Source organism: Drosophila serrata, unplaced genomic scaffold (genome assembly GCF_035046125.1).
Source record: "Drosophila serrata isolate PLE 108 unplaced genomic scaffold, ASM3504612v1 contig_184, whole genome shotgun sequence".
Taxonomy (NCBI): Eukaryota; Metazoa; Arthropoda; class Insecta; order Diptera; family Drosophilidae; genus Drosophila; species Drosophila serrata.
Window position 1 is genome coordinate 10,078,199 of NW_028257082.1, and position 26,944 is coordinate 10,105,142.

Below are 26,944 nucleotides of genomic sequence, written 5' to 3' on the forward strand. Positions count from 1 at the left end.
GGATACAATCGTATAATTTATACGGCTTTCATGGCTCGAGTTCAGTTTGAGTTCTGTTTGAGTTTGAGTTGTCTTGCCCTGCCTCTTGTCTTGTCTTTTCTTGGATTGTGTGTTTGTGACTCGAGGCCCTTTGTAATCAGCCAATACTAACCGCGTATTATGCAAAAAAAAAAAAAAAACCATCGGTACCACCACCAACCACCCCAAAGCCATGGTATCCGCTGGATGCGAGCAACGGCGGTATAAAAGCGACTTGGCCAGAAGTTTCGCAAACATTTTGGCACCGACACAGTTTAGTGGTAGTCTTGTCCGGAAATATACAGTCTTTTAATCCGTTAAAACCCGATTTGAAAGGGCTATCAGAATGGTGAGTACATACATACGTGCTGCAAGCAAACACCGGATATTATATGATCGGGGAAGTGCAATTGGATAGTAAACTCTATAAATAGAGAACATTTTGTGACAGAGTGAAATTTGACTTCTTTAAATGTTCTATTTCAATGAAATCCTAACATAACCTCGATTAATTAATTTCCACCCTCTAAGGTGTTTATACCCTTGCAGGGTTTTAAAAATTCTGTCAAATGCTTGCAATGAGTGAAGGAGTCATTTGCGACCCTGTAAATAATATACATTCTTGATCAGCATCAACAGGAGAGTCGATCTAACTACTATCTCCGGCAGAAAAAGTTATCTTTTACCAATTTTATCAAAATTTTATAAGGGGTTACTTCGTTAAAATTTTCAAAAATTGATACAAATTTTAAATAGAGTATTCAGTTGTATTATCCTAATAAAAACTTACAAAGGAAAGCTTTCCAAATTAAAATCAATGCATTTTTTGCTTAGGTCTGAAATAACTCCAAGGGAATAATTTACTTTCTTGTTTTATTTGACTTAACAATCACCATAAATCCACAATTAATTCAATCAGAAAAAATTCCTGTTAAGAACTTATGTAACTTGATATAAAACATAAACCTATTTATTGCTTAATAATTATTATTCTATTAGAGTACTTGTAATCTGTCCTGTGCCAAATCAACCAATATAAAGCTAATATAAAGCCGGCAATCGATTGAACGATCGCTTGTGGTTGAATCGCGTGTGTGTGCATAGTGGGCCGTGGGCCGCTTTGGCAATAATTTCTGAGCTGGCTGGGTCTAAAAATAGATCTAGTTTCAATTACAAGTGGAAACGGGTTTTGGCGGCGTCGGCGGCTAGAGGAAAAGCCATCGTCGCGGGCATTTGGCAATTGAAAATTGTTTGAAATTGCTATTTATGTTGCGAGCAGGCGACGGCGGCGATGGCTCGAGGCGGCTTTAAATGGCATCGGTTATATCTGGATTTCCTAAGTGCCCATCACGAGTCAGAGTCACGAACCGAGATATATACGCTATGTCTGCAGATCGTTTTCGCTCTGACCTTTGCGAGGCTCTTTGAGAAAGTGCTCGAGTCGGAGTATGAATCCGAGCCCCGAATCCGAGTCCGAATCCGAATCCGCTCCGAATCTTGATCTCTGAGACTTGTGCCTGGCATTTCCTTACAATGTGTGCCATGCCACAAGTGGCCGTGTTTCTACGAGTATTTTATCATTATTATTTGCGTGTGCGCCGCTCATTTAGATCTGAAAGCGGCAATTAAATGGTCCGCTCAACTGCAGCTAAATTGACCGACCGGTCAAAGTCAAGTCATTTCTTACTATATTGCTGTGGGACGACTGAACTGCCACTAGCTGCATTATATAACCTTGTCCGGGGCACATAACTCCACGGTATATCTATTCTGAGCCGGGGCTGGCGCATTGAATCACACTTGTGTCGCATTACAAGTTTGTTGACACTCCGCCTGCCGGGCGTATACGTAATATTTTATTGCAAACAAAACTCGAATGGGCAATATGCATATAAGAAAAAAGACCGATCGTATGCGTGATATACGTTCCGAGGGCAGAGCTTGTGCGCAGAATGATCGTAAATCTAATTCCAAACAAGCCTACATACATTGTGTGGTCACACAAGTGCCGAGTCGAACTTCAAGACCTCAGCCACTGTGTCGGTGTCCCACAATAAATTCCAACTCATTTCTATCACTTTAAGTTATTAAAACAAAGTTTCGAAAGTCATTTTCCTACTTTCTTGTGCTTTGCATATTATTTTTATTATTTTGAATAGGTTTTTTGTACTCGAAATCATTTGTATTAGTTATGGTTGGAGTTTGTTAATAAGCGAGAGCGTAGTTTTAAAATGTAACACCATTAATGGTCTAATTCCAAAGGTTGCAACTATAAAGTTGTTACTTTACAAATTCGTGAACTCTTTTTTAATGATTTTATAGCAATAATTGAGCTGCTTTTAAAATAAAAAGTTTAATAAATATTTAAAATAGCCATGAAAGTGTCGAACTTTGACTTTGAAAAGTCGGTTTTAAATTTAGAGTTGCAGCAGTACTTCCGTATGTTTACCCTCGATCCGTGATCCCAGCTTCTAGAATTGATTGCACGGGTGCTCCGGAAAAACAGACGGAATGGCGGACAACCGAAGAGACAGAGACAGAACGGAAATGGACAATAATTTGCGACGCAAACGGTTTACACATACGCCTTACAGCAAGCATGCGCAGGGAGCCCGAAGTCGAAGTCGAACTCGAACTCAAATCTTAGTTGTTGTTCTTCCGAATCTTCTGCATTTCCAAGCTTGAGATACATTTCCATGTGTGTGTTGTTTGTGTGGGAGGAGCTGTTTTGTGCCTCTCTCAAAAGGAGAGAGAGAGAGAAAGAGAGAGAGAACCAGGCGTATGCTCACGTTTTCTTCGCGAGAACCTAACTTACAGTTACATGCTTCAATTTCAATTAGCGTACGTGGGCTTGTGTGTGTGCGTGACACGGTAAGCTCAAGTCAGTGAGCAGGGGCGTCGATTTTCCAATGAATGCAGGCGAATGGGGGACAGTTACCCCGATAGCCCGATAAACAACGACCATGACTCGCCACTGGAAGTGGATGGGATGTGAATATGGACTTATCACCCCCGAACCACTTCCTTTGTTCGTCTAAAGACCCCTTAGAGGCGCTTGTCTCCTCATTCACATATACCGCAAGGGGTAGTGGCGGGAGAGTGGGGTGAGACAGTGGGAAAGATTTGGGGCCGCATTGTCTGACAGACACACATACAAAACGAAACGAAAAGCGAATCAAGCCGCTGGCACATGCGTGCTCTTTCGAGCAACAAGCGTTCCATATACCAAAAGGGGGTTGCTACGGCAGTTTCTAGAGATGTTTATATATGGACACTTAAGAATCAAGTTTATATCCATTCGAAAATCTCAAGAAATTCAAAATGCATCGAAGAATTTTTTATTTTGGAAGCATATATTACGTTTTTATATACAGGAGTACAGAGGACTTTTACCTAATTCTCCCCGGAAAGTAGGCAATGCTTTTAAAATAAGGGGATATACTTCCGTCGGGACATTCAAAGATTGTATACTTATTTTTATACCCTTGCAGGGTATTATAATTTCAGTCAGAAGTTTGCAACGCAGTGAAGGAGGCACCTCCGACTATATAAAGTATATATATTCTTGATCAGGATCAACAGCCGAGTCGATCTAGCCATGTCCGTCTGTCCGTCTGTCCGTCTGTCCGTCTGTCCTTCTGTCCGTCTGTCCGTCTGTCCGTTTCTACGCAAACTAGTCTCTCAGTTTTGAAGCTATCTGAATGAAACTTTGTAGTTAGCCTTCTGTATACTCTCACTCGTATATATGTCGGAACGGGCCGGATCGGACGACTATATCATATAGCTGCCATAGGAATGATCGTAAAATTTTTACAAAAAAATTTTTAACTTTTTCAGTTTTCAATAGAATTGGATCAAATTTAAGATATAGCCATTTTACTATACTCTACAATTTTGTGTAAAATTTTATGAAAATCGGACTAATATATCATATAGCTCCCATAGGAACGATCGAGAAATTAATACAATTAAATTTATAACTTTTTCAGTTTTCAGCTGATTTTCATCAAATTTAAGGTATAGCTATTTTATATTAGTCTTAAATTTTGTGTCAAATTTTATGAAAATCGGACGACTATATCTTATAGGTGCCATACAAACGATCGTTTGATGTAGAGGAAAAATGCAAATCTGTGTATGTAAAACTGCAAATATAATATGTATAGGTGAATGAAATGAAAGCAGCTATTACTTCATTGTTTTTTAACACAAATATATATAATTTATATTGTATGGTTTCCTATTCATAGAAGTTCTATCTGCAAGGGTATATAAACTTCGGCGTGCCGAAGTTAGCTTTCTTTCTTGTTTACTGTAAGTTATTGTTTAATTTAGGTTGCAAAGTAAAACAAATTGAAATATGTACATACCTTCAAAAACATAACATTTTATTTTCATTTAATAAGCTTGTTTGACTATATGTGATTCCTCATAATCATAATCTACGAATTGATCAAACTGCAAACTTTTCAATCCCCCCACGTTCCCTCACATGATGTTTGCGTGGTGTGCGGGTGTGTGTGTGTGTTTGTGTGCATGGCAGAACGGTCCCCAGCATTTTGACATTTCATGTTTGCAGTTAGTCTGCTTCGCTTCTCATACGGTTTGGTGTTTTTCCTCTTTTTCCTTCGGTTTCGCCGGAAAATCCTTGTGTCGCGATCGCGTCCGTTGCCTTGGAACTTCTATATACATATGTATATATATAAATATATATATTACCTATAGATATGCAACTATAGACGGCGGCGAACGAATAGGTGTGAAAATATTTGTTGTGCGCCAAGCAAATATTTTGGCAATACACGAGCTAAATAAATAAATAAATACGCAAATATATGTATTGTATGTATTATATGCATTGTACAAACGTGTGAATAATCAGTGCGAACGTGAGAATTGCGCTGGCGTTGCAAATTCGCAGTGTTGTACCATCGATGTGGAGTGTCAATTATGTGGAAATATATTTACAAAGATACCCCATCATCAGTAGTGTGTGCGTGTGTGTGCGATCCTCCTGGCACTGAATGTCACTAAAGGCCCCAAAGAGAGTGTGCAAGCGAGCCAGCTAGAGAGCCGGAGAGTGGGAGTAGGCCTGTCTGCCTGCTCTCTTTTTAGTTCAGTGCGTGTAGATCAGTTACCGCCAACAACAACAAAAACAACACCAAACAAACAAACAGCAAAGCAAAGCGACAATTCACATTCATTCCCATTCATTGCTGCGATTATCGCCAGTTTTGCTTTGGCCAGTCTTGCTGCTCTTTCACCACGCACAAAACAACAGAAAACTCAAGAGAGTAGTGGGTGAGAAAGAAGAGAGTGAGAGCTTAAAACGGGAGAAAGAGTGAGAGTGACGCGTGTGAAAGGAAAATGCAAGGGGAGCACCAGGTGGAGTGGAGCGAGTGAAGTTACATCGTTTCCCTTTGCCCCTTTGCACGGAAAGTCGATCGGGAACGCCCACTTATGACGCCCCTTGTGACGCGGTATCAGCGGACACACAACAAACACAAAGACCTAACGAAAATCCACACAAAATGGCGATAAACCCAAGTGCCAGAGAATCGCCGCGGGCATAAAAGTTCGTTTCGAAAAAGGAGTGTAAAAGAAACAAACGAGTTTGTTGCTGCTGCACACACCATCCCCCTTCCCAGCGGTACCCAGCATACACCCACCATCCAGAGTCCAACATTGCGATCCCAGGAGAGTCAGCGCATCATCCATTGGAGGAGCGATAAGCCATCTGAAAGTTTGGGTGGCCCAGTCCGCAGCCAACTTCGCATCAAACCCGAAACAAGCGCCTAAGGTGAGTCCGAACTCCAAACCGATATTCCACATCGAATGCGAATTCGAATTCATACACGCAGAAAAATAAAAACAGTAGATACTTATTGTGAGTTACTTCAATAAAGAAATGTTTATATTATAAATTCGAAGTTAATTTCAAGGAATTATTAATAGTGAAACAATGTTTTTCATTTCAATATTATTAGTACAATTCTAATTTAATATTCGACTTCTAGGGGGGGTATTTGCGTCAGTGAATTTCGATCGACATTCGCTAAAATGCATCGGCTTACATTTTTGATTGTTTGCCGTCGCACTTAGCGATGTCACACCCTTTTTTACAAGTTCAGCTTTTGTCTGGATCGCTGGGACTGGCCCACTTGGAGGTTAATAACATTTGAGCATATTCGTAAATAGTCGACGGCCCTGTCCCTGTCCCTGGCCCTGTATTATTCTTCCCCCAATAAGGGGCACGAGAATTCGTGTAAAAAAGAAATTGTTACAAGGTCAGGAGTAGTTTGAGCGAGCGACGCTTTTGGAAGAATATATTTACGTATCATTAATTCACTTCTACTTTTGTACAATCTCTTGATTTTATTTATTAGCACAGCCCTGCTTTTTTTTTTAGTTAGTTAAACGAATGTGTAAGTTAATTCCGTCGAGTGTGCTTGTATGCGTGCGTCAAGATTCTCTTAAGGCAATTTCCGGTTCCGTTGTTTAAATCTCTGTAATGGGTGCCTGTGCCCCATTATGCTCGTTTGTTTGTTTGTGTTTGTGTGCGTTATTCTACGTCAGCCATTATATTTAATTCTCAAGTGATCAGCATACATAGGCGTGTGGGAAACTCTTTAAATCGGATCATCAATTTGTCTTAATAATATGTTTGAATAAAATAATTTAATTGAACTTACTTGGTTCTGATTGTATAATAGATATCCCCTATTATTAACCCCTAATCATAATATTTCTTCTTTTTTCTTGTTGCATACTATTCGGAGCATAGTTAGCTGCTACCGATCTCAACTTTACACTATATTTTATATTATATATCCACAACTGTATCCCCTACCATCGACTTACAGTAATTTATTTCAAACCCGTTATTCAGTTTATATAATCATGTAACCTTATTGGGAATTATCATCATAATGTGAACCAGAACATTTAACTCTGGGTTATATAAGACCGTAAACTGTCACACAATCGTAACACCTTCGAATAAAATTATTCCATTAATCGGTTATTTTCCATTTCCATGGGAAAACTGAGTCAGCACGACTATGTGTACACGCTACCCGCGGGATATTCTCCTGCACAAACTCTTCATATTGAGCGAATTATGCAAATTGGACACTAACGTGAGCCCATATTCCCAGCCGATATGGCAATGACCAAAATGGGGCATTAATTGGATTCGGTTCTGTTTAATAATAACAAAACAATTGTGGGAATGGGAATGTCCCCCACAGGGGTGAGCAGAGGGGAATGCATGATTAACTACGGCTAATGAGATTAATCAATAAAAAGTGCAGTCGTAATTGCCAGACAAGTGATGCGGCCGGGATCTACGCAATTTCAGCAAGGTGGCATATTATTATCAATGCAATTAACACCATTTTATGGGAGGTTCTGTTCTGTTGCGCTTACTCATCAAAATTTGTAAAGCAAATAATTAAATTAAATTAAATTAGCTTTTTTATAATTGCCAATATTTGTTTTAAAGCTTTAAATATAGTCTTTAATCTTTTCTAAAATAAGATAAAAGATAAAATAATAGTGATATGATTGGAAAATAAATATTATATATCAAAATATATTTTCTCTATGGAAAATGTTTTTATATTAAAAAATATCTTGGTTTATATTATAATTATATAATTTGTATATTAATAATGGGCTTTTAGCTCCCAGAAATGTTTCTAGCTTTATCTCTATCCTAGAAAGCCCTTACATTATATTTGATATATTTCAGGATAGATTAAATGTATTTAAATTTGTTGTAAAATATTATAACTCCTTATCTTTTTCTACTATAGTAGGATACAATATATACATATTATTTAAGTACAAGGCAAAGGATCAATCCCCTTTAAAGACCTCGTTTTAACTGGAAACCTAACAACTTCAAAGATTCCATAACAATAAAGGCATCATCTGTATGATATGGATACTATACCTTTCCAAAACGATATATTTTTAAACCATGATCGCATAGTTCAAGTTCCGGTTGCAATACGCCGAGTCATTATTTACCTGAGATTTTTTGGCTCACATTTTTCCCACTCTCTCGTGGAAAAACAATGGAGATTGCTCTGCAATTATTGTTACGATGGGTAATTGCATTGATTAGCAATTGAGTATTTATCTCAATATTTCATCAGATGATCCAGCAACACCAGAACACACGAGCGGGGGAATCCCTAAGGCCCAAGAACAGTTACACCGGCGCAACAAGTGGTTGTGAGAGCGAGAGCGAAGAGCTGAACACCACAAGATGTATCTATGAGGCCGCCATGTTGCGGCAACATGTTGCTGCAACAGGAGATCGCTTAAGAGCAGCACTCAACACAGATACAGATACAGCAACATCAGCGGCTACAGATACAGATACAGTTGCCTGCGCTGCGAGAGCTCTGCCAACGAAGGCGTGTAGTCAGTGTTGTCAGGTTATGAACAAAAATAAGCTAAATATGAAATAAGAAATGCAGAAAAATATGCTTTAGCTAAGAGTGTATCCATTATTATTGGCTTATTTAAATTAAAAAAAATTGCAGAAGGGGATTTAATTATTAATATATACAATTACCTGAAAAGAAATCTTAAACAAACCATTTCCAGAATTTTGAGAAATTAAAAAAAGGATTTATTTTAAATCCTTAGATAATTCGTAATAATATAATTCGTAATTAATAATTCTTAAAATAAATAATGTATTTATATTTCTTATAAAATTTGAAATATGCTAGGTCTTGCCTGAAATAAGTTAAACTGGCAACATTGCTGCAGAGGTTGCTTGGGCACAGTCAGTCGTCTGGTGAAACTGGCTGATAATTCGTTGGAGAATAAAACTCGTGTCGTGTGGTTGTACCGGTCAATTGCTTACCAACAGCGAACGTGAACGGTTCTCCTTAGCGGGCCAAGTTTGAAAATCGAAAGAAGACTGAAACGATGCTCCTGCGCCGTGTTAATTTCGCAAAGTTTTAACACAAATATATAGATTCCTTAGAGATTCTACTCTCAGCATTTTGAGTGCGTGTACAATTACCTTGATTAATATCCACTGGCTATAAGCTAGTTTGCTAAATTTCATAGTCCTTAAAACCGAAGCAACAAGTAAACATCGCAAAGTTGAGATACTCCGCTTGAGATACGAATAAATGCCAAAAGTGTGTGTGCAAGTGTATCGCGATACTTCTGCGCAACAAAATTGAAAAACGCGAGTGAAAGAGTTTCATAAATATCGCGGCGGCAACCTGCTACTTACAGCTCGTCACCTGCAACTTGTTACCTGTAACTTGTAACCTGTAACCCCGTGCCGGTTTGTGCCCAGCACAGAAATCGAACGAAACGAAAAGTTTCCTTCCGAAAGCAAGCGGCGTCAGCAAACACAATTACCAAAATGTAATAAACGTTAAATGTTTAATTATAACCAAAAAATATATAAGAAAAAACACACAAAACTCGAACTTGGAGCAGCTTTCAAAATTGGCAGTCATTAACAAAAATTAAGCGCTACAAATTGGACGCACAGAAAAAATCAGATCGAATGTGGAAAAGTACCGGGAGTGTACGATGAGGAAACATTAAAAACACAAAACAATTATAAGCTTTATGCGTTTGTAAATGCCGCTGCATGTAACTGATTGGTCAAGACTTGACGGCTTGCAGAGATGCACTTAAGTGACGACAGCGGGGAACTAAAATCGAATCAAAAAAACCAAGCCGGGGCGTGCTTAAACCAATACCAAATACCAATTGCTTATCTGTAATCTCTGTCTTTTGTCTCGACGGCCTGCGTCAGTTGACCGAATTGCTTGGGATTGGGATCGGGAACGGGAACGGGTATCCGTATCGCATCCCAACTACCTACCTGCTGGTCAGCAACAATAACAATCTCTGGATATAGCCATATCACTGCTGGCCGGCGTTTTTGTGTTGCCCTTTCTGTTGTTGCTGCTGTTGTTGTTTTTGCATGATGTTGCCACCTTGCAGCCAACAGCAGAAGCAACAATGCCAGTTTCTTACCAACATTGTTTCACCATTCTGGACGCCTTTTTTGTGTGTCTCTCGGTTTTCATTCTGTGTTGTCAAGGGTGCGCCACACACGCAGAGAAAAATAAGAGTCATAATCCCACAAGTCATATTTAAGTATATTTATTTCAAATACATGCTTTCTCTTAAAACCACTCAAATGGTTTTCAAGCTCTTCATTCAAAAGAAATATCCTTTAATTCTATGACAAAACATAAATTTTATAAGACAATTTAACTTTTGAGCGAATTTAATTTTGCTTTCAAGCTGAATTTCTTTCTGTGGAACATCGGCAAGAACAACTTTCGTTGATATTCGACCGATATTGATCCGGCGATGATGTCATAAGTGACCAAAATACAGAGACAGGGACAAGGGACCGCGGAATGCCTTGGTCTTTGGGCATTTCCTCGAATCGAATCCGAGATCTCCAATAAAATCGCGGCGGCGTCTATCGTGCTGCCATCGCACAATTGTGCGTGCAACAGGAAATATTTTATGCTGAGCAAACACACACAATTTTGTATGTGTTTTCTCTGCTTTTTTGTTGTTGTTGTATTCCTGTATTTATACTTTTTGCGTGCAAACACTTCCGACATTTTAAATGCAACGAACGAAGCGATCGGACCGGCTAAATAAATCAACATCAGCAGCAGCAGCAACAGTAGCTGTTGCTGCAGCAGCAATAACAACAACTGGGCCCTGCTACTGCATATATGTATTGCATATGCATCGGACCCGCCCCCCTCCCTTTTCACTCTCCTGCTCACTGCATATAAATGATTTTAATCAACGACGGGCAGCAACAACATTAATAACAATAAATGACAATCAGCGATCAGGCGGCGGTGTAACAAATGCCATTTTGCATATGGACTTATATGGAGTACAACAAAAACGGGGCAAATTTAGATGTCAATCTGTGAGACTTTGATCGGTGATGGCTGTCAATCTTGTGCTTAAGCTCCAAATTGCACAACTTCATTGTTTATTGTGATTAAAATCAAATTAGAGACTGTCAGACGAGGGAAAAGTACCTGATTTTGTGGGAAATCATACCTCTAATTAGTTCCATTTCAATTTTAGATAAACCCCAATTAAATGAAAACATCTGCGGCAAAGCAACTTAAATAAGGCAAACCTATAATAACCTAAAACTGTGTTACACAAAGTACTTAAACAGCAAAACAAACAAGAGTACTTAAGCAAACATTCAGTTTCGACATTATACAATAATTAGAAACCCAAACAAATACGCAAACAGCAAACGTCAAACATCGTCAGACAACATCAAACATCGTTCGCTATGAAGAAGCTGTCACTAAATGTAAGTACCAATCTCTGTTGACATCAACACCCGGTCCTCCATATGTACAATACATATAGTATTTAATGCAAACAACATGTTGTCCCAACAAAGGGCCGTCGTGCACTTTTTCTTTTTTCAAGTTCAGGAACGGAATCCCAAAGGGGGGGACCGTGTCATGTTAATGAACTTGAAAAGACTCTCGATCGCTGCCGGGAGAGATCATGATCCCAAAGGCTGGCGATGATGAGCACACCATGACGAAGTGTGTCTTTCTGCACATGGAGGCACTGGTGGCATTTCGAATCCATCTGAAGAATCGGAGAGATCGAGATTGAGATTGAAACAGCAGCTTGGAAGACGTCAATTGAAAGGAAAATTGAATGGAGACATTCAGGTCAATTGACAAGTCTGACAAGCCGGCAAATGAAAGAATCGATGGCATATCTAGACTTGAGTAAGATCATAGTCCAAAGTGGAGTAGAGACTAGAGGAAGAGATCTTGAACTGGCATATAGTACATTATTTCTTTGAAGGAAGAGTGTTTATAAGGATTCTTTCATTTTAAGAGCTTTTAAATGAATTATTTATAATCTGCATAAGAAGTCTTCTCTGACCCTTGCAAAAACGTTGTGAATACATTTTTAATTTCACTCTTTAATGGCTCTGTTCAAATCGAACTTGCTGCCTTCCCCCAGATCCCTCACTATTTATTGATTAACGGTCAATGGATTGACCTTCGTCTTTTGCGGCTTGCCAGAGTCTGAAGTGGCTCTAATTGAATTCTGCGATAAATCACTGCCACGCGCCACCTCAGAGCCGAAAGAGATCCGCCGCCCTGACTAATTGAAAAGCAATTGTGGCGCACTCAACTAGGCCTCTGTGTGTGTGTGTGTGGATCGAACCGCACTCTCTCCGGGGTTAATGTGTGGCAGAAGATACTGCCACTCTTGTCCAGATACAAATATATTTCGCAGATACGCGACGACTTTGATGTTGGGAATTCAAGAGACCGGCCCCGTCCCGCCTTGCCTCCTCTGTGGCAGTCATTGGCCATATATCATATAGAATATACAATATGCATATGCTTTTACCATGCATATGCATACATACATATATGTATATTTATTCATATATCCATATAGTATATGTACTTTGCGATGCTTTCATATAAAATTGTATGTTTGTGTGCCATAACATCTGCCAACTGTTCCCGACTTGTGTCGTTTGGCTTATTTCCTCCAGCAGTTCAATGCCCCAAAACTGAGTTGCTGGTGGTTAGTTTATTTTGCCTCTTCGATTGCTTATTTATATTGGCACGATCTCTGGAGCATTATGATGACAGTGTGAAAAATTAGGGGAATTCTATATAGCCAGGAAAAAAAGGGGAGTCACATAGGGAAACTCCATGCGGGTGATATCTCAGGGCACTTTATCCACCGTATTCACAGCTTCTTATCAACTATCCCAGCTTATCGCCAGTGTCATATCTATCTTACACTAACTACACCGTATGACTCAACATTAATTCCATTTGGAGTGAGGGGCGGCAATCGCTCGGAATCATGGCCAACACAATTCACATTGGAATTGGCTGATGCAACCGCGAGGCTTACGGCCGCGAGTCGTTTTATGGCCTGTCTGCAAATAAAATTAATTTTCGCCTTTTATGACCATGCCCCGCTAACTCCAACCAAACATTAACTTCACATATCTAACTTAAATAAAAATATATAATTATTATTTTATGCTGAACAAATCAATTAAGTGTCGCACTTGTGGCACTTGTTATTAATAAATGATCGTTAAAATATTAATGGGTTCTTATGTCGGCAGGCAGGCAAATAATAAAATGCCATAATGAGCCATGAAAATGAACAGCAAATTGACAAAACGCCATTAAAACTTCACAATAAACAATAACAATAATAACAGCGGCAGTGAATAATAAAGAAAACAATAATAAATACAACTGAAAACGGGGGCCCGTCGAAGTCGAAATGTTGGTGGGACCCCACATCGACACTGGTTACCAAATACGTATGTCTGCGTTATACAAATGTTAATGATTGATTTTCATGTCATGTAATCGCATTGGTGAACGGGGCTGAAACTAGTTTCAGGCATTTAGCCAATTTAATTGACGTCAACTCGATCACCGATCTCCTCTCACACACATTTCTTCCGTCCTTGGCCGTACAACACACAGGTTGCAGTTGAAATAGTCGTTGCTGCAGTTGCTGGTGGAGTTGTAAGTGACCTTATTGGATCACTAGCATTGGCCAATAGAAAAACCAATCAAAGCGCTTAAATAAAAATGTAATAGAACCCAAAAAGTTAAAGAAAATGCACAGCTAAAAACGTTTAGAGTTCAATTGCACTTAAATTCAGATATATTAAGTTCTAATAGATACTTTTGTTCAATGAATATGAGTATGTTTATAGATTACTAAGCAAAGTATCTTTGGTTATTATACAAAATATGAAATATAGTAATATAAATGAGTTTGATATATTTATTTTGTATTTATAATATTTTGATTTAATTTCTCCCTGTGCATCAGCTCCGTTTTTGAGGCATTTCTCGGCATTCTTGGAATGCACGAGCGATTGTATTGGCCGTTTCTGTATGTCAGGCAGTGAGTGCACTTATGGTTTATAGCCAGCTTACTCTGCTCTTTGCTATCTACTAAATGCTGACAGTCGTCTGCCGCTGATTTTTCCACGGTCTTTTTTTTTGTATTTAATTCACACCCGATCGTTCAATGGCCGTTCTTTGTAATTGGTTCTTTGATCGTGTTCGGCGCACACTCTCTGGCAGTGTGACTCATTTCCGTTTGACATTCGTGGTATGAAGCACCGAGCACAGCACTTGTATCCAATTGTATTTTGGCAAAATACATTAAGCAAATCTTTGAAATATAGGTCGACGATTTCGAATATTTCAAATATTTTGTATGAAGTATATTTGTTCCGTTTGGATGCTGCCACGTTTTTGGGATAAATTGCTAACAATAGAGCCGGAAAAATGAGGGGAGGGTAATGAACTAATTTGATAATTAGTGGACTTAATCGTTTAACTACATATGTATATCTAGTTTTATATATTATTAAGTGCAGTTAATTGTTTTACATATCTTTAAATTTATAATGCATATTATTAATGTTAATTATTCATTGAACTGTTCACGATTAAAACTTCTTTATTTCACCTTCAAGAAAGCACTTATGGCTAATCTTTTAATTACAAATTTCTAGAATAAAACCTTTCACTTCCCCATATATATAGTACTTTTCAGCTTAAGCCTCTTAAAGTTCTGCCTTGATTGATAATCCCTTAATTAAATAATTCTCAAGCTTTCTCAAAAAACATAACACTTTCACTTCTATCATATATGTTCTATTTTGAACTTAAACCCCTTGATGTGTTGGCTTCGTGTGGCATTTACTTTTAATCAGCTTAAGTGTGATTCTGAGTGAGTGAGGATTCCGCGAACCCCAAAATAAACCACACCTTGCCGATCGGAGAACCAGAGAATCCCCTATACCCTCTCCGCTGCGGTTTTCTCCCTTCTTTTGCTCAGAATGAGACTTCCAGCTGCGGGGCGTAATGGCCCTATCGAGAGCTCAACACCCGCTGGGTTACGTTTCATTAATACGATTCACGTAGCCATAACATTCAGATCGAGCCCGAAACTTAATTATGTGATTTATATGATTTTCGATTTTATTTAAAACAAAAAAAGCGCTCAGCAGCAGCTTCAGCGGTAGCGACAACAACAAATTCACCGAAAATTGGCACAATCAGCAAAACGGCAATCCGTTTTCCTTTTTTTTTTTTGTTTCTCTCACTGAATATTTTGCAAATAATTTCCTCAATGGACTTGTTTATTTATATACAAAATATACAAAAGCATTACCCGCATATACATATCTTTCTGAGAGCGAAACGTGTGACACGCTTCTGTGCGCCTCGGACTCGAGATACAGATACAAGATGCCAGAGTCAGGCACACAAGTTTCAAACTCAAATCTTGAGCTTAAAAAACTCTGGCTCAAAGACTCACAACAAAAAAGTTGGCCGCCTCGTCGATGCACTGAGTCGAGTATGATAATTTGGCGTGCATTTGGAAAACAAGCTGAAACCAGTTCGCCATGCTAAATTGTTTTGCTTTCAATTAAACTAATAAAATGCCAATTGTCGTGAGTGAGTATGCATGTATGTAAGTCTGTCTGTTTGTTTTGTCTCTTTGCTGGTCTTGTCTGTCTGTCTGTCTGTCTATCTGTCTGTCGGTTTGTTTGTGCCAAATGGTCGCCCAACTGGCTGGCAAAGTCGCGCGACAACGTCAGCAACAGCGGCTAGGCTGCAATAATATATGCAATGAATATATGGCCACCGGCTAGAGACTGCATTTCTCGATCGCATGTTGTTGCTATTACGTTGGAGCTCTGGCCGATCAAAGAGAAGAGAGAGATAGAGATGGATCGAGAGAGAGAGAGAGAGAGAGAGAGAGAGAGAGAGATAGAGAGATGGGGAATAGTTTGAGAGAGCTGGCTGATTAATTGGTATACCCGTGCACCATGGCGTATGAGTAATGCAGGATGCACAAAGGCAATTAGTTCAATAAAGGTTCTCTATGAACATGTTATAATCGGTTAGGAAATATTACAGGGCAGAGGAAGTTGAAGAATATATAATCATTTTAATAGAAAATATAATAGGAAATACATTAGGGGGTAACTTAAATAAAGATAACTTCGTAAAGCAATTTATATAATATTTAGAATTGAGATTAAATAATTTAGCTATACATATAATTCTTATGAAATAAACTATAAAACTATTTTTATAAAAAATACATCATTATTTAAGTTTAAATTATTGGGGAATCATAAATAAAGCTTATTTTAGATCCAATTAAATGCTGAAACAAATAATGTACGAATACATTTGTACCTATCTTATAAAACAAGCTATATTTAAGCTGAATTCTGGTAATATAATGATGATATTGTATATTTAATAGAAAGTACAGAAAGGTGAGAATAAATTCCTTCTCCATCCATAGGGTGACATATAATTTATTAGAAAATAAACAGATTTACACCTTTTCTGGATGATAAATACAAGCCCAGGAATGTATGCAATGAATTTGATGGGTTATTTTTTCGTAAAACCCCCCTCAAATGATCAGGTTTATAAGACGTCATAATAAAACAGTAAGGTTATTGCAAAATTAATAACAAGCATTTAAGAAAATTACTTTATTTATCACAATTAATCCGAACCGCTTACTCACTCTCGTCCCAGAAGACTTTGGACTCCGATAGATAGGTAGAATCGGTTTAGAAAATTCCATTCTCACTCGTTAATGACTGATTAATTCACTTTTTTTATTCGATAGCAGAGAGCGGGAAGAAAAGCTGGGCGGGACTCAACTAGTTTATCGATCGTGATTGAGTATGCAATGAGCGTTTCAGGACAAGTGCCTTGGTTGCCGCTCTCCAGGTATTTTGTTTTTTTAACGGCTTTTGCTTACCAACTTGTATGATAAGCTCAGCGAAGCAAGTTGGTAATTCACATCACGTATACGCCTGGGTGTTCCACTGCCAAAGAGGTTCAGAGAGTGAGTGGGAAAGAGAGAGAGGGATCTCACAAATATGTACATACACTCTCTGCTCCGCTCTACTGTCTACTGTGTTGGGATTTTTCTCTTGAACGGAATACGCCAGACTCGCTGTCGTCGCCGTCGCCGTCGTCGTTGGGGGGGCGTGTATGCGTGTGTGTGCGTGTGTGTTAGTATCTGTGTGATAAGAGCAGCAGCGGTAGCACCACCTCAATACCCAACCAGCGACCACGAACCTCAGCCAACCTCAACACAGCCGTTCGCGATCTTCAGTTTTATTTTTGTTGCCAACAAAAGTTGATTGCTCGCGCGTCGCACCTTTCGTCGAGTCTCTGTATTTAATTTGTATTTATTTGATTATTCCTTTATTTTTTGTTCTTTGTTGGCTTCTTTTTCGGCTCGCATATCTTGTGTTGACTCTGTGTCAGTGCTGTCCAAACATCATTTGGGTTTTGAGATTGTTTGCCCGAGATTTAAACGGAGCGAAGCGGAGAAGCACTCGAAGAAGTGCCTCGAGGAGTGAAGTGCATCGGATTGTGCGCGGGGCCAATTGCCTTTTGGCAGACGCCAAAGATCTATTGCGAAACAACGGCTCGCCATTAATCTCAATAATATCAATTGGATATATATATTCAGATCAATTGACTCTGCGATATGGATGGAAGCCATAGAATCGCTGCCGTGGCAGCAGTCACCACTACTGTGAGTGGGGTGGATGTAAAATTGTTTGAAAATTAAACCAAATTAGTTCAGGTTTTACAATAGATCATGGTTAAACCTAATAATTATTTCAGAGGTTTTATGGGGTAACAGGATAGGTCTGTTGTGCTGAGGTTCCAGTTTTGAGTCATTTAAAATAAGTATTCAATTTTCTTATAGGTCAGTCTAAGGTTTATCTAAATAAGTGATGAAAATTGAATTACTGCTTTTTTATTTAAAGATTTAATATATATTGAATGATCTTATATAATAGAATACCATATAGAGGCTTGAGTAATGATACTCTTACTAATTACATTTAACTAAGAATAATAGGAAATGTATCTCTTTCCTAGAAGTGCATTTTATGGAAATTTTAGTTCCTAAACTGAAACAATTGTTTATAAAAATCCCATTGTGATATTTACTTATATTCGAAAAATTCCCAATTATCTTTTCTGCTTACATTACTCCGCTATTTCCCATACATCATTCCTTTAAAACAAATCCGATTCATAGAAAATCATGAGAGGCATACACAGTTCCATCTTATCTCAGTCGTAAATTCACCTCCAAACTGCTCATCTATCTAAACAAAATAATAAAATCTACGCCTCATGTGATGCAGGGGAATACGTATATTTATTTGGATGATGGAGCACAATGTGTAAATTGAGATTTGGCTTCAAGTTATTTTTCCCAGTGCATACTAACTTCAGCTAAGATATTGTTTTTTCTCTCGTCAGTCTTTCCTGTTTTGCATAGCCCAGAGATTTCATGAATAAATGAATATTAATTGAATACACATATCATGCAAATTGCTTTCAAGAGCTCGCGACTCCTGCATGTCCATCAAATTAACAGCCGAGCGTTTAGTGCTCCACGCAGGCGCGCCTCCCCGCCAGTCAGCAACACAGCGACGCAGCATTGCAGCATTGCAGCAACATTGCCAGTGGAGGATCGGCAACATCGCACGAGTGTTGCTGCTGCTGCTGCTGTGCCAGTTTAGTTTTTAGTTGGTACCAAGCAGTCTCGCCATCGCCAATGTTTATATACGCTTTTCGGTGTTGTTTTTGCGTGTCTAAGCACTTTTTAGTTGCGCTGCAAAAAAAAAACAACAACTAAAAACACAACCAAAGGGGGCGGCTGTGAGGGGATCTTATGTTTTGGCTTTCGGCTTGCCATGCTTGCGTAGCCAAGCGTTAAGACATATAGGAGTAGTATATATACATATATGATCGCAATCAGGTATATCAGGCACACAGAATGCACGCGTCTGTTTGGCCACAGTTTGGCAGGCATTTCAGTGTCGCTGTAGCCATTTAAGCCGTCCCCAGTTCCCGGTGATATACAATTATCTCACGATAACATTTCCCACATACCGAGGCGGATTTAAGGGGAATAGATAAGGAATCGCTGGACTTGAACCAGCTGTTCTATAAATAGAGCATTTCGTGACAGTTGCTGGTGGGCGTTTCTTCTATAAAAGGGGTAAATGCAAAAAAGGCTGACTTCGAAATTCTGTGAATTAAATAATTCTAAATAAAGTATTGTAACGATAAAATGAACGGGTTTTTAAATGGAATTTTAGTTTATTTTTTAATGTTATGATTATTACAAACTATACAACATTTCAGAAGAATCACAGCTTTCACTATAAAGATCTGTAGAAAACCCCATTCCTTGATTTTTAAAAATAATGATTATTGTAAGGGTTTCCAAGTAAGAATTTAAAGACCGTTTGTTATCCCTTAAGAACAAAGCAATACCTTATTTCAAATACACAAAAATATTCTTTTAATATTATGAATATATATATTTCTTATAATTCAATTTCATATCCTTAAATTTTATTCTTTTCTGTGCATACACCCCCCATAACTAATCATACCTTATCTCCTTTATTTTTCACTCGGTATTATAATTATAAACTATTGCGCAAAAAAAGAATTCACAATCCATTTTTATGTCATAATTGCGACAATTATTTTTGGCTCATGACTTCATTCAATGTCGCCTGGCAGCAGCGAAAATAAAATCATCATCAAAACAGCAATCAAATCAAAGTTGAATAGTGTACAATCAGACGGCAATCGGGGGTTTGGTATGGGAATGGGTTGGGATGTGCCGTGATGTGAAGTGATGGCAATTGAGAGGCGTGCGTGCGACTCGCTCCAATGATTCAGAGATACGACTCAATATATATATATATATGGTCCGGCTATAGCATAACAGCCAGAGACAGGCACACCATCGCCTGGAATTCGAATAATGGGATGACTTGTATGTGCGACACGCTCGCAACTTGAATTGATACAAAGCGCCGGCCGACAAATAAAATCAATTGGCAGCTAATCAATGGCGAAATGCAAACAAATTGCCCAAGCATGTCGTCGCAGTGATAATGATGATCGAAGATCCTACTACGTATATATGAAGCTAAAGATCGAAGATCGATCAACTTGATGCCGCATCGCATTCATTGTCTCCTTTATGCGTGTGGTATCTGTGGTCAGCGATGACGCCATTGGATCATTCCAGCTTCTCCTTCAACTTTCCCTTTGCCCTGTGGGTGGGTGTTCCTCCACTTCTTCCCCGCTTGGAGTCCGGGAGTCTTTCTCTGCCTTCACTGCTGTTACATTATCTTTGACGCGTTTCGCATATCAATTATACCATTCATGCAGCGTTAAAAATAGACGCCTGCACTGCCGATGATGCCATAAATCGTGCAACTCGAAGCCAATTATCACTCGAAATCGAATTCAAAATCTCAGCTCAGTTGATACGCCATCGGGGAAATGTGAGGCACAACTCTCCTCCAGTCCAGGAGAAGTCAAATCCCAGCTGTTGCACTTTGCACTGGGACCAGTCGTCGCCGGAAGATCTCTGACGAAACGTGGGCTCACTATACGGTGGATATAAGTACTTATTATCAGGTCTTGGTTTCCCCCACTTGCCCTTAACTTGCACGTGTGAGAAAACATACAATAGTAATTATTTAATTTAAGTAGGAAAGCATTATATGAAACTGAGCTTGCAAACTTATTAACTTACTAAAAACTAACATAAAAATGCTTTCCAAAAAGAGATTAAAGCATTTTTGGCTTAGTTATAAATTTGAAATTTTGATTTGTCGGAAAATTTGTCATATCAAAATATCCTTAAATCTCGATTGCAAACTTCAGAAGCATTCAATTCCTGCTTCCCAAAGTAAGTTTGCTTTCCTGTTCGGTATTACAAATATGACAAATCTTACCCTATATTAATATTAAAAAAAAGTTTAAATCATTTGAGTATATCTTTTTATTGTTTTAAACTAAACTTATAAATCTCCATGAAATAAGCAAATTAAATTAACTTACTTAGTTGTCTTACTTTTCCATCGAAAGCTATCTAATGAAATTTTCGAAGAAACGCAATTTCGGTTTATGAGACATTAACATCTCTTTTATGTGCAAGCCACGAGCAATAAATTAAATTTAAATAAAAACAGCCATATATAAGCATACTTTTAGGAGCGGAAATTGCCATTTTTAGCTATTCCACGTAGCCTTGCCAAGAACAAAACTCAATATAAGGTTAAGCGGGTCGTATAAACATACTTATATTCTTTTTGGCTGCCGACTGATGAACTTTCTAAGAATTCGCATTCCCCAATGCCCCATTCGCATTGGCATTCCCATTTCCATTTCCATTTCGATTCCGATTTCAATACGATTTCCATGCCCACCATTTCTTTCCCCATTCAGCGACCATAAATCAAGGCGAGGCGAGTTGGAGCTGAGCGAAAAATGTGCTCAACTTAATTGAAGACATCAACAAGGCAATAAAAAATCAATTTGCCTAAAGATCTTAGGACGGCACAGATCGTCAGATTCGACAGCCGACAGCCGCGTTAAAACAATAACATAAAATGTGTTTAAATCATTAGCGCCAAGGAGCGTCTAACAAATGCCTTTCATGTTATTTTTTTTATCTCTCAAAATAGCCGACGTCGTTCTGTCTGCTTTGGTTTTCATTCAGCATTTCAGTTCACTTCACTTTAAATGAGCTCGTTTTTTTGTATGCCTTTTTTCCGAATGGCGCAAAAATTTCACACATGTCATGTGCAAACAAACAATTGGCACAATGCGCAATGGAAAAATTTGCACTTTTAATCAAATTATTCAATAGTTTGGAATGCCACACGTTGTATACAAATGTGTCAGTGTAGCAGAGCGGTGTAATTGAAGCCGAACCGGGGAGCACTTTGCCATAAAATATGCAAAGTAAACAAATATGTGACCACTATATGTACTATATACATATATATATTTTTTTTTGGGGGCCTGTCCGTCTGTAAATTGGCTCTCCTTTGAGCCGCCGTAGCGGCAAACTTACATCATAAATTAAGTCCGCCGACAGATGGCAAAAAATAATGCCATGAACATTGAAATCGCCGCCGCCGCCGCCGGTGCCTATTTATAGAGCTTTTTTTCCTGCGATAAGATCGCGTCTGCAATTGCAATTGCACCTTTCGGGCAGACGGCGTGCGAAGGATGGGGGCCTTATTTTTAGCCGGCTGTCAGACACGAGTCTATTTATAGGACCCGCGCTCAGTGCGGCAGCTTGATTACCTGGGTCTGGGCCCTGCCCTTGCCCCCTGTCCTTTGGCGGCTTAGCTTGGCCCATATCTGCTTACCCAGTTACCGGGTAGCGAGCGGGCTTAAACCGCCCCGGCAGATGGCCAGATCGGATGAAAGAGAGAGAGAGAGATAGTGCTGTTTAATTGATGGTTTCGCTATAAATAGGGAGGCTATTTTTAATGCATTTCCGGTTCTCACTCACTCTTGTGGTTTCTTCTGTTTCTCCCGCAGATGTGTTCCCGCAACATAAAGATCTCGGTGGTGCTGTTTCTCGTCTTGATACCAATCTTCACCGCCTTGCCACACAACCACAATCTGTCGAAGCGCAGCAATTTCTTCGATCTGGAGTGCAAGGGCATCTTTAACAAGACCATGTTCTTCCGACTGGACCGCATCTGTGAGGATTGTTACCAGTTGTTCCGCGAGACGAGTATACACCGATTATGCAAGTAAGTTTCCAATGCCACGGATATTAATATATATTGGATATCCGTAAAACTAACGCAACCCTGAAGCAGAGATTCCCTTACAGAGCAACCGGGGTCCAAGGCAAGGTCGGATTCCGAATGGAATCTCTGGTGCTTGCTGCGGCCCTGACACAAAATCCCATGGGTGGGAAATGATCACAGAACCTTGATTTATTTCTAAACTTTATGGTCTCTTGCCACTTTCTCCTTGACTTTTTCGCACAGAGAAAAGAGCATTTTGTCATTATTTTTTATTTTTATATTTGAGTGTCCTACTTTGATCATAATCTTTAAAATCTATGTTTTAATAGCTTTCTTTAAAGTAAAATGATTTGTTAAAATATCATTTAATTATTTCCAAAACCACCATAAATAACTGACTATCTCTGATACTATTTCTCTGTGCGTCCTTCTACATCTGTTGTTTCTATTGTCTATTTGATTCAGGGCCAATTGTTTCGTCCACGAAACCTTCGGGAACTGCCTGAAGGTGCTGCTGATCGACGATGAAGAGATATCGCAGCTGCAGCATTATCTAAAAGTGATCAATGGATCACCCTATCCGTTCCACAAGCCCAAATACCACTAAGACAGCTTACTTTCCAGACAGCCTTCTTTCGTTTTCTGTTTCCGTTTCCGCTTTCATTTCTATTTCCATTTCCGTTTCCGCTTGCTATATATAATTTCCCTAATTTGTTTCGATTAAGCTTGATTTACCTTTATTTGTGTGTTGTGTTTCATTATGATTTTCGTTTCTTAATTTTAGGAAAGACTGCTTTGATTCAAAATGGTTCGGCGAATGCCTGAAAGTGCTGTTAATACCCGAAGAGGAAATATCGAACTTACAGCACTTTCTGAGAGTCGTTAACGGCTCGCCCATATCCTTCAACATGGCGCCGCAGACATAACTTTAAGTCCCCGATTTCCCCCAATTTCCTACCCTACCCACCCGCTAAAAAAAACCCATCCAAACACACAACAACACACACACACACACACACACTTCCCAAACACAACAAAAGTTGAAATTCGCTGCGACTACAACCACAAAATGCAGAGCCAAGAACAAAGAAATCTAAAATATTAAAACGCCCAAATTTAATTCGTACTTATTTATTACTGTATGCTTTACAGTTTTTACTATATATGTGTTTTTTTAAAAACGAATTATTTTTATTAATTTATTGAGAACGTTATGCGTTTGTTGTAAGTAACATAATCGTAGGAAAGAAGTAGGGCGTTGGGAGATATAACAAAGCGAATCGGATCGAAAGGATAATGAGATCCCTTTCGCTTCTCCGCCGCCACCGAAGTATATAGGAAGCCGAAGTATTTATTTATAAGTATTCTTAGCTTGTTTTATTATTATTGCGTTATGCGTTATGTATATAAAATAAACAAAACGAAATCCACTGTTTTAATCTATGTAATGTTAAATGATTATTTTTATTTTTTTGTACACTATTGTAAAATCAGCATTTAACGTTTACATTTTACACGATTTTCCTGCAAAGGGCAAAAACAAACAAAAGGCAAAAGGAAAACCTAATCCATACTACACACACAGTCCACACACACAGCAACACACACCCACACACGAGACCGAAAGTATTTTGCAAATGTATTACAATTACAATTTCGTGCTATTTTGTAAAGATTAAACCCCTAATTAGCGTAAATTTGTTGGCAAAAAAAAGAGAGAGAGAGGAAATATGCATATATCTATCTATACCTAACAATTATCCGCATACTACGACACACACACACACAACACATACTAAATGTTTAGTCTAAATAACGCAAGAACGCAATTTGTGCAAGACACAAACAAAAATCCTCGGTAAAAACACGCAACAAACGTTTGATTACATTCAAAATGTAGCAAAAACAAAAAAAAAAAGCATCACCACTATAAGCCCAAATGTAAAATAATAAAGGATAATCATTCGCTGGCTATTTGAAAGCATCAAAATTGTGATAAATGAGAATTAGAATGCGAATGCGCGACGCGGAGAGGCCCAAATGTGCCCAGAGGATATCCCAGCAGGAGAAATCGCAGATGCAGTCTTCAGTCTATAGCCGCCAGTGAAGGATATCGCTAAACAGCCTGAGAAACATTATGCACGCGATTCTGGGCGCCCAATTAAAAACGCCTGCTTACCGTTTTTGTTTTGGTACGTTTTTATTTTGTATTATTTTTTTAATTTTCTATTTGATTTTTGACTTTAAAGGCGGATAAAAGTCCCAGATACCGAATAAGATTTTTGCAAACATATCAATATCGTATTATTTTGTATATCCTTGCAGGTTATTATAATTTTATTAAGTGACGGCATCATTTCCGACGATATAAACCATATATATTCTTGATCAGCCTAGCTTGTCTGGCTTAATTAACTTTTTTTTTTATTTAAAAAAAGAATATATTAGGGGTTACATCGTTAACATTTTTAAAAATTGTTAAAAATTAGGCTTTTTATAATCTAGTATGCAAATTTTTTTATCGTAACGTAAAACGTAACTCAAAAAAACTTTCCGATTCGAAAATAAAGCAGTTTTGACTTAGTTATGATCAATTTCAATTCGGTCCCTGATCTACTTTTAAACTGCAAGAATATACACACTTGGTCCTCCCGAAATTAACCGTCTTTCTTGTTTTATGTTATTTTTTGAGTTTAAGGGACTCTGCCGAATTCTTTTAAACAATTAGAATTGTAATTTTTAATTTTAAGGTTATATTTAACTCCCTGAAGTTGAGTTTTCGAAAACATTTTTGAGCGCCTTTCAGTATGCAATACAAATTTTGACACACATAGTTTTAGTACTTTTTGATTTTAAAATGCTTTTTAGACATTTTTTAGTCAAATTAAATAATAAAAAAAACTTTTTATAAACTTTTGATTTATATATGAACTTGGGGTTATATAGATAATCCCAATTTTTGTACATAATCTTGTGCCACAATCATTTTTTTAATCAAAGTTGATGAAATACCAAACGATTTTTAAGGTATTTCGCAAACTGTTCAATTGATTATTTCACTATTTTTAATTTAATTAAACATTTTAAGATCAAAATCCTCACTGAGAGCAATTTTTGAATTTTTCAGCCTCACAAGAATCAAGAATTTTTGACTTTTTGGCTCCACCTTTTTGAGCACACTTGATAAGAAGTCCTCAGCTGTATTTTATACTAATCCATTATCCTTATTTATTTAAAAAAAAACAGGCAAGAATGCTTCGGATCGCCCTTCTTCAACGCCTGCATTGAGGCTCTACAGCTGCACGAGGAGATGGACAAGTACAACGAATGGCGCGATACCCTGGGACGCAAGTAACTTGCCAACTATCTGGGCACAGGCACACTGGCACCGTCACTGGCACGAGCAGCTACTTAATTCTATTAACTATATACTAAACTAAAAACATACACTATGTATTGTATTACTGATAACTGTGGCAGAACACGTCACGAAACAATGGCAAACCAGGAAACGAACGACCCGAGGAATGTGTACCCCACTTAAAAGAAAAATAACTAGCGACTAAGCTACTAAAGAGAAAGCAGATCAAAAATGTTGAAAAAAATAACAAAAAAAAAAGATAATGAAAACTATTACACGTTACTTATCCGCAACGATATCGGAAAGTGAAGAAATTTCGTTTTTGTTCATTTATTATTATCTTTAATCTCCGGCATGCACATCGATCCGTTTAAACCATCTCGTGGAGCTTTTAGTTTTTATGAAAGGCGAGAATTATGCTCATTTTCTAACGAGAGAACAAAGCAACAAACAAAATATGAAACGAACGAACGAACAAGAATCAAAATGTCTGATGTAAATAAATTATTTTTGTCTTCTTTTAAAGATTTCTATACATACACATATTTATAACGTCTAACTATTTTGTACATTTCTTTTATTTCGTAAGCCTAAGTTAACTTGTTACGGCAGTAAATTTTACGTTCCACACCAATCCCCAAATAGAACCGAAAGGCGACCATACACAATACATCCTTACACGGCATAATTCGATTCGATTCTATATATATATAAATATATATGTACTATTTGCATATGCCCTACAATTACATAACTATTAATTAATTTAAACTTGTTTGGATCTAGTCGTAAAATATAAATAAAGATTGTATATTTCAAAGAGGAGT

At 38.1% G+C, this 26,944-nt stretch overlaps 1 protein-coding gene across 9 annotated transcripts; it reads left to right on the forward strand.

Annotated features, from left to right (window-relative positions):
* Positions 1-87: 87 nt before the first annotated feature.
* On the forward strand, positions 88-26,942 carry ITP (ion transport peptide). 9 transcript variants are annotated; one of them, XR_002319372.2, is made up of 5 exons: positions 8,821-9,420; positions 11,137-11,377; positions 22,539-22,756; positions 23,541-24,948; positions 26,003-26,942. XR_002319372.2 is itself a non-coding variant. In XM_086829109.1 (4 exons), the coding sequence occupies exons 2-4, from the start codon at positions 11,357-11,359 to the stop codon at positions 26,109-26,111; spliced, it is 348 nt and encodes a 115-aa protein (XP_086685235.1). In that variant the 5' UTR covers positions 8,825-9,420; positions 11,137-11,356; the 3' UTR covers positions 26,112-26,942. The 9 variants fall into 9 exon arrangements, 5 of the variants coding, with proteins under 5 accessions (XP_086685236.1, XP_086685237.1, XP_086685235.1 ...); XR_002319377.2 differs by lacking the exons at positions 8,821-9,420; positions 11,137-11,377 and adding an exon at positions 88-367; XR_015270752.1 differs by lacking the exons at positions 8,821-9,420; positions 11,137-11,377 and adding an exon at positions 4,580-5,818.
* The last annotated feature ends 2 nt before the right edge of the window (positions 26,943-26,944 follow it).